Source organism: Austrofundulus limnaeus, unplaced genomic scaffold (genome assembly GCF_001266775.1).
Source record: "Austrofundulus limnaeus strain Quisiro unplaced genomic scaffold, Austrofundulus_limnaeus-1.0 Scaffold13, whole genome shotgun sequence".
Classification (NCBI taxonomy): Eukaryota; Metazoa; Chordata; class Actinopteri; order Cyprinodontiformes; family Rivulidae; genus Austrofundulus; species Austrofundulus limnaeus.
In genome coordinates this window covers 3,111,726-3,119,154 of record NW_013952415.1, presented here as the reverse complement: position 1 = coordinate 3,119,154, position 7,429 = coordinate 3,111,726, and the positions used below count along the sequence as shown (strand labels likewise).

Below are 7,429 nucleotides of genomic sequence, written 5' to 3'. Positions count from 1 at the left end.
TATATATATATATATCGTAAAACAGAAATTATGATGCAGACTGAATTTGTTATGCTTGCTTTGGGTAACCATGGAATGGCTGAAGTATAAATCAAAGTGCATGTAGCACTAGAGTCAAACGTTTGTCAGTGACTGTGAGTCTTAGTAATTGTGTGTGTTGTAAACATAMTAAACATACAATGGAAATTTAATCGTTTAAAGATGACCATAGTTTTGCCATRAACTGGCCATGAAAATGAATGCATTTTAGTTGTTTCAAGAAGAGAGTGTGTGAGAGAGAGTCTTGCTGGCATAGTTAGTATAAAGCAGCTCTGCCACTAAAACACAACCCAATGTACCTCTAGATTTTTGTTCTTGGTTAAATGTAGTGGAATTCAATATGACATGATCCATGCATCAAAATCATCGGGCTATTAATTAAAAAAAATTGTTTTCTGACCACCAGAATAATTAACCATGTATTTTTTAGAATCATACAACCTTCCTGATTACCTTCCTGAATCATTTTCTGTCGCTGCATTTCATAAATAGAAGTTTACACACAAATTATACCAAAAAAAGTATGTCATTGTGAAATTCCTATATTTGGTATGATGATCTTGCCCCGATTTTCATGATTTATTTCTGCACACTGCTACCATCTGAATGCTTAATTGAATGACTGGGTGAACAAATTGCTGTACAGGTGTTCCTTATAAGCAGCACCAATGTACTCTGGTTGTTGCACCTGCACATATTGGGACTGGAAGATACCGAGTATGATTAAATGCACTATTCTAAAAATAAATAAATAAATAAATAAATAACAAAACCATATCTAAAATAATCATGCACAGCTTGTGAGGAAATAGTGTGCAACACTGACCAGTGGTTACTTTAAATCCTGGAAGTCTAGAATATGCGTAACTTGTATTACATCATTGCTGGGTGAGTGAAACAGAGGAAAAGACCATGAAATCTGGAAAAATGCTGGGAGTAGGGGGGAAATAAAGTACATGGATATAGGTTAGGTTGTAAATTTAGATTTTAAATAATTACATATTTAACACTTGAAAGGCAAATCCAACAGATGAGTGTGGGTGCTGCATGTCAAAGGCAAAACCCAAAAAGTAGAACAGAACAAAAATACCTGGGCAAATGGTGAGGCAAAGAGGTCTGTAACTATTTTTTTTTTTTTTTGTATTGCTCCGTTCTTTGGTGGGACTGAGTTGTTTCCATTAAAACTGTTCCCCTTTACCGAGCAACTAATGATCTGTCATTAAGACACATTGATTTCCCCTAGAGGGGATAGTGTAAAGGAATGCACTGCTGATGTGTGTTTCTGAAAGTTATATTATAAAATATGGGATTTATTRCCACAATCAGACTGAGATACGATTAATATTTCTCGATAGAAGTAGTCCAGTGGGTGCAGCTTAGATTGAACTCTCTAGTGACACAGTGACTCTACCTCTATGTTAAAAAGAGCATGCTATCTTGTGTGCTGCAGTGACGACAAGTCGAACTTGAAAAAATTTGGATACTTGTATTGCAGTTAAGACATTTAAGCATAACTGGAGTTTTGTGGAATCTCAATAATCTTTTCTGGATTTGTCAGAAATAAGTGCCTGACACAGAGTCGCTGAGAGGCATCATACAGCATATGGTTTCTAACATAGCCATTTCACTCACTGCCAAGCATCTGCTGATCCCATATGGGTTTTGCATGTGTATTTGTTGGTGTCTAACAGTGTAACGGAAAGAGAAAACACTTACTGTTTGTTTTCAGACGATTCTTTCATCATTCCTTACAGATGGAGCGAACCAAGGAACTATGCAGATAATTTGTGCTGGATATTGATTATACCAGCAGCTACATCAATCATGTTTCCTCCTTCTAGATCCGAGAACTGTGATACTTTAACGTACACAAAAGACGGGGATTACGAGATGTAGCAATTCTGAATGCAAGCAATTTGTTTCATCAAAAGCTAACAGGAAACAGAGAGAGAAACAAAACTTAGGTAGAGAAAAGCAAAAACATTGCATTGCAGAAGAATGGCCAAGAGTAATGTTCCATGTTCACTCAAAACTATCATAATTGAAAAACACTTTTTGATGATAGAATAAAATGTGTGGGCTGTTAAGCATGACAACAATTTTTATTTCTGGCTTGTATCTCAGGAGGATGTGGAAACAACACTGCTGTTTTCCCCCATATGTAAACTATCCCTGCATTATTAGAAGTGACTGAAACGTCCCTAACAGAAAGAGGCTGCTTCATAAGATTCCACTCTCCCTTTACTGACACCGTACATGGTTTAATGAGACATCTAAGAGCTAATGCCTCTCTAAGCCATCACCTTCCCCACTCCTCGTCTAATCTTATTCACAAAGCAGCACAAGTCACCCTCCCAGGTGTCACTCAAGGGGTTTCTGTCTCTATTACCTCTTACCAGAGACACTTTTCATCATTACTGTTCCTTTACTCCAGCTTCATTTGATGCTACTGCAAGGATATTTTTTCTTCTTTTCTTTCGTCATAGTAAATTCTGCATGCCCTTGAACCCTGAAGCCATCAGGATGTTGTCTCAATGTGGTCTGTTTTTGTGTGGTCAAAACATTTTTWTTATTATTATTCTTTTGAATCCCTTTCCATTTGAACTCTCCATCTGCCTTCCTTCCTTTCCTCCTCACTTTTAAAACCCGAATAAAAATGTTTTATTCAAAACACTTTTCTTGCTTTTTTAGGCTTTTATCTAAAATTGTATTGATCTGTGTTTCTTGTTTTCTGCTGTTTCTTTTTGCATTTATTCCTCACAGTCAAGATGGACAATGAAAACTAAGTTTGTCTGAAGGCATGTGAGCCAGGCTTTGTTATGCAGCAGAYGGCCCTGCTGTCCTCAGCAAAGGAAGATGGCTATTTCTACCTCTGAACCCTAATAGAGAAAGAGTAAGTGCACTTTACTGCTGAGCTAAAATAAAACCAAATGCAGCTTAATAACTTGGCAAATGGACTCACTAACTGGTGCACTTTGAGCGCACACGAGTGGCTCATTTCTATTTGCTGCCTGTCATTGACAAAACTGCTACCAGCTTCAGCCATGACTCTACAGAGGCTGGACAGCAGCCTAACACATAAGGAAGGATGTCCTCCAAATCATTCCAAGCCAACTCATTAGTCTCCAATTATAAATATGATAAAAGCAAAGACTGCCAGGTGAGAAATATTTCATTCATGTTAGGACAATTTTTGTGCTTTTATTGCTTTTTCTTGTCTTCCTCAGGGTCGTTAGGTAGAACTCTGCAGTGATAATCATAAATATTGTTTCTTATTGATGTCAAAGTTCACAATACAATGGTGTATCTGCAGTCTTCATGCCTGGCCTGGTATTTTACAGTTCTGTTCAGTTCTGCAGTGATGCATCAGTGAGAACTTAATTTCCACTTTGACAAAGAACAAATTCATTTTAAATAAACCATACAGATTCTTAAGAATGGTGCTGGAAACTATAAAACATTTTTGAGGTGCACTGATAAATCGGTCAGACAATTTATTGGCCCAGATTTTCTTGATTTTAGGAGATCTGTAATGGGCAGATACTTAGATGCTAAGTCAATCTTATCCAGATAAAAAAAAATATTATCTATGTCCACAAAGATCAGAAAATCAGCCACTGTCCCATTTGTTTAGTTAAAAACAAGTTTGTATTGTTTCAAGAGTATTGTTCAGTGTTTTTCAATAAAATAAGACTTGAACATTGAAGTTGTATTGAACACCTGAAAGTGTCAGTTATAAAAAAAAATCTCTATTGGCCAAAATCAGAATGGGCAAATCAGGCTTTTTAAAGATTGGTGGTCAAACAGAAAACTGCAATGGATGCACCCCTAAAAACTTTGATTGTGATTACTTTATTTTAAAGTTTTATATTGATAAATCACCTGGTTACAGATACTGTATAAGTAGAATATATTTTATTATGTCAACATCACAAAATTATTTTTATTCATTTTTTTTGTTTTGTTTTGTTTGTTTTGTTTTTTTCCATTGTGTTCTGAATTGTAGCCTTAAAAATAACTTTAAGTTTTTGGATAAAACATAAAAGGCCCCACCAAAAAGATAATACACTCAAATTCCTCCAACATGATGGGAAAGCTAATCTAATCCAATAAAATTAACTGGGAAAACATCAAAACAAAACCAAAAACAATATTTTATAACATGATGCATTTTAATACATATCTAGAGTTTTGCTCAGAGCATTCCTGCCCCCCTGAATAAACAGTTTGACGCCTACAACTTTAACTGATGCATACAGATTTTAGAGAATTAGAAACATTGTGAATCTCACTTTTGACTCATGAATGGTTTGAATGTTTCACAGAGTTTGTGGTTCTTTAGGTTGAGACAGAATAAATGGGATGATGTAGCATTTGTTAAGAAACAATTTCGTTTTAAGAAAAAGTGCAGTGTTTATGGCAAAAACTGGGAAGAAAGTAGGTCTCAACCACGGACCTAAAATAAAAAAGCAGACAATGGATGCCTTGTCTGAAGTCACACAGACTATTGATTTTCTTTTCTTTCTTCTAAATGATAAATGTAAATATAAAACAGATTTATATGGCTCTCAAAGAGCCTGTTGATATCCTGTTTGCACACATTTCACCCAAAATGTAATCAGTTCTACTGTTGGATGCCATGAAGTCAGCAGAAAGTGATCTGTTGCTACTGTTGAGCTGCTGTGAACCATAATTTAAACATAACAGAAAAAGCTTATATTTTGTATATACAGATATATTTTCTRCAACAGTGACACTTCAAAGCTTTTCTGCATTTAAATGCAGAGAGGCTGTGTAAAATGTCACGTAGATCTCTGAATTCATCTCCCAATTCTGCTCTCTCCAGTTCGTTGTTCTCTTTTTAAGAGGCTCGTCTCTAATGATATGGTCCATGAAACATAAGTGCATTGCATGCTGCTAATGAAGAGGCTCACAATAAGCTTCTCTGGTGACGAAAACAGACACTAGAACTCCATGTAATCATCAATTAATTTGAGGAAAATATGTGACGGTGTGTTGCCAAAAGTTGGGAGCTGTGCACCTGGCACCACCAGGAAGACATCCCTTCATGCCGACTCTCAAAGTCAACGCACCTCAAAGAGGAACGTTTCCAACACGTTCTGTTCATTTAAGAATCACACAAGTGTCTTGTGCAATCCACAAAGTGAATTTGGACTCCTGCAGCCTGGAGCAGTTGTGTGTTGTTATCACTCATATTGATGTTGTGCAGTAACCTACTGTGGGTCGATATATCACGCGGTTTCACAATTAATGGCACAGCACCACCACTGAACCTGGTCATCCATGTTGTGCTTAAGAATGGCGAAGAAGATATGGCAAAATCAGACAAAGGGAATGAAGGAAAGAAAAAGAAAAAAAAGTGTGGGGTGGAGGGATGATTAGAGGAGAGGAATCTGAAATTTTGAGCACAAGGCGCTGCTTAAGTGAGAAGATGGGGACGGAAGCGTGTCGAGGGGGTGGCTTCTGGGTGAGTGACTTTGCGCACGCGTAAAAAAGGGGTTAACAGAGGGGACAAATGGTAAGTAGGAGTGAGAAGATGATTGGARAAAGTGCACACGCAGAGATAGATACCTAAGAGTGGGTTTTGTGACTAGATATAAGCAGAATCACTCTCACAGGTCAGTTTTAGCCTCWAACTTAAGTCTATCTTTCACAGGACATGTGCAAAATACGATTTTTAAGACAAACCAGYCTTTGAGAGAAGTCAGCTCYAGAGTTTGGGCGTCATTAGCACTGGGCATGCGTCTAAATAGGACAATTAATGATTCTGCGGAGCCACGCTGTATAAAGTTGACTGCTTTTCAACATAACGTGATTTGCATCCCGATCTGCATCAGTCCATCTTTAACTGTTCAGGAGACCAACTGATAGTCCTCACACAGCCTCGTTTCATTGGTTTATGATATCTGACCGTTAATTGCAGTCTTGAAAAAAAGGGTTTCATTGCTACAAAAAGGAGTGAGGGGAAAAAAAGATACATTGCAGCTCTGCGACTAATTAGTGCAGATTTCAGCCACATTCCACAAGCTTTCCAGTTCAATAAAAGCCACCAGGAGGAAAACAGTGYGAAGAAAACGACCCAACCTGATTCTCAGCATTAGAAATAAAACGTTCAGTGCTGCGTTATGAGAGAAAAATGGGGGTGGGGGGAGAAGTGGTGGATTTTTCGCAACCCACGCTACCAAGAAAAAAAAAGAGACACTGAAATACAAACTTACCCATATCCGCTTATCTGTTAGCTCCAGCCTACAGGTTTTAATGGCTTCCAGTGCGCGAGATCCGAGTCGGCATGATGCGCTCTCCACAGACAGGTATCGTCCTAATCCTCTGGTCCGGTTTCTCCGCGCAGCTGCCGACTCCAAAGCGCACCTGCTCTCTCCTCTCCCGGACCTGGACGCTTTATCCGCTTGAGCTCTGCATCTAGAACCGTGYAAGTGAACCGGAGCAAATATCATTTACTCCCAACTCCAGGTTGAAAAAAAAATGAAATCGGCTTCAGAACTCCCTTCCCATGCCTTTTCCTTTCGCAGCACAATCGGTCCCTCCGTGTTATTTATTTATTTATTTTCTCAAGTAGACTGACAGAAACAGCACTGCAGCAGGCGCAGACAATACCGATGCCACATCCAAGTAAGTCATGTCAGTCTCACATAGGAATTCCGTGAACGCAAAACTTCACAAAAGCTCGGCATGATGCGAAAAAAAATGTTGTTGTTTTTCCCTCCTCCACAAACAAATTCCTGTTCGTCTCTGTTCTAGAAGATCCTCGGTCCGCGCGTGACGCACAGAAGTGGCAGGTTATTCCCAAGTCAATGTGAAACGCTGACTGTCGGATGGAGATCCAAACATTCACCTGTTTCCCCCCTTTTCCTTTTCTTTTTTTTTTTTCCTATACCCCAATGTTCGTTTCGTCCTCGCTGTTGCTCGGTTTGAAATGCAACATGACGCTGTTGTTAATCACGCCTGCATGTCACAGCAACTTTGTCAGGCAGAATTGGAATGCCCTCTTCTGGTGAGACTATACGATCCAGGAGCTCGTCCAAAAAGGGCTGCATCACGATTTGCGCGCGCACGTGTGTGTGGGGGTGCACGTTGTGTTTAGAAGCAACGTCTCCTCAGACAAAATGGGTAATCACCAGGGTTAGATCTCACAGCAATGGGAGATAACCTCATTCTGAAAAAAATAAACTAATTTAAATGGGGAGGGGAAACAAATGCAAGCATTRTGTGACTTGTGTTTGGATGGCTTTTTGGATTTTTTTTATTTTATTTTATTTTTCTTGAATTTTAAAAATCATATGAAGATCTATGCTGTCCTCCAGCTTAAATATTTTAGGCTACAGTCAAAGTTTGATGTAAATTAGATGTG

The 7,429-nt window shown here is 38.5% G+C and overlaps 1 protein-coding gene and 1 long non-coding RNA gene across 2 annotated transcripts in view; one reads left to right on the top strand and one right to left on the bottom strand.

Annotated features, from left to right (window-relative positions):
• Nucleotides 1-3,356, top strand: part of LOC106513575 (uncharacterized) — a 65,410-nt gene extending 62,054 nt beyond the window's left edge. Inside the window, exons 2-3 of the long non-coding RNA XR_001309805.1 lie at nt 2,803-2,932; nt 3,076-3,356. This is a non-coding gene — a long non-coding RNA (uncharacterized LOC106513575). The remainder of the gene's footprint in view (nt 1-2,802; nt 2,933-3,075) is intronic.
• The window catches only part of LOC106513574 (leucine-rich repeat transmembrane neuronal protein 4), a 111,330-nt gene extending 104,253 nt beyond the window's left edge, over nt 1-7,077 (bottom strand). Inside the window, exon 1 of the mRNA XM_014002476.1 lies at nt 6,279-7,077. Coding sequence (XP_013857930.1) covers nt 6,279-6,282 — 4 coding nt within the window. The 5' untranslated portion in view covers nt 6,283-7,077. The remainder of the gene's footprint in view (nt 1-6,278) is intronic.
• Nucleotides 7,078-7,429: the final 352 nt, after the last annotated feature.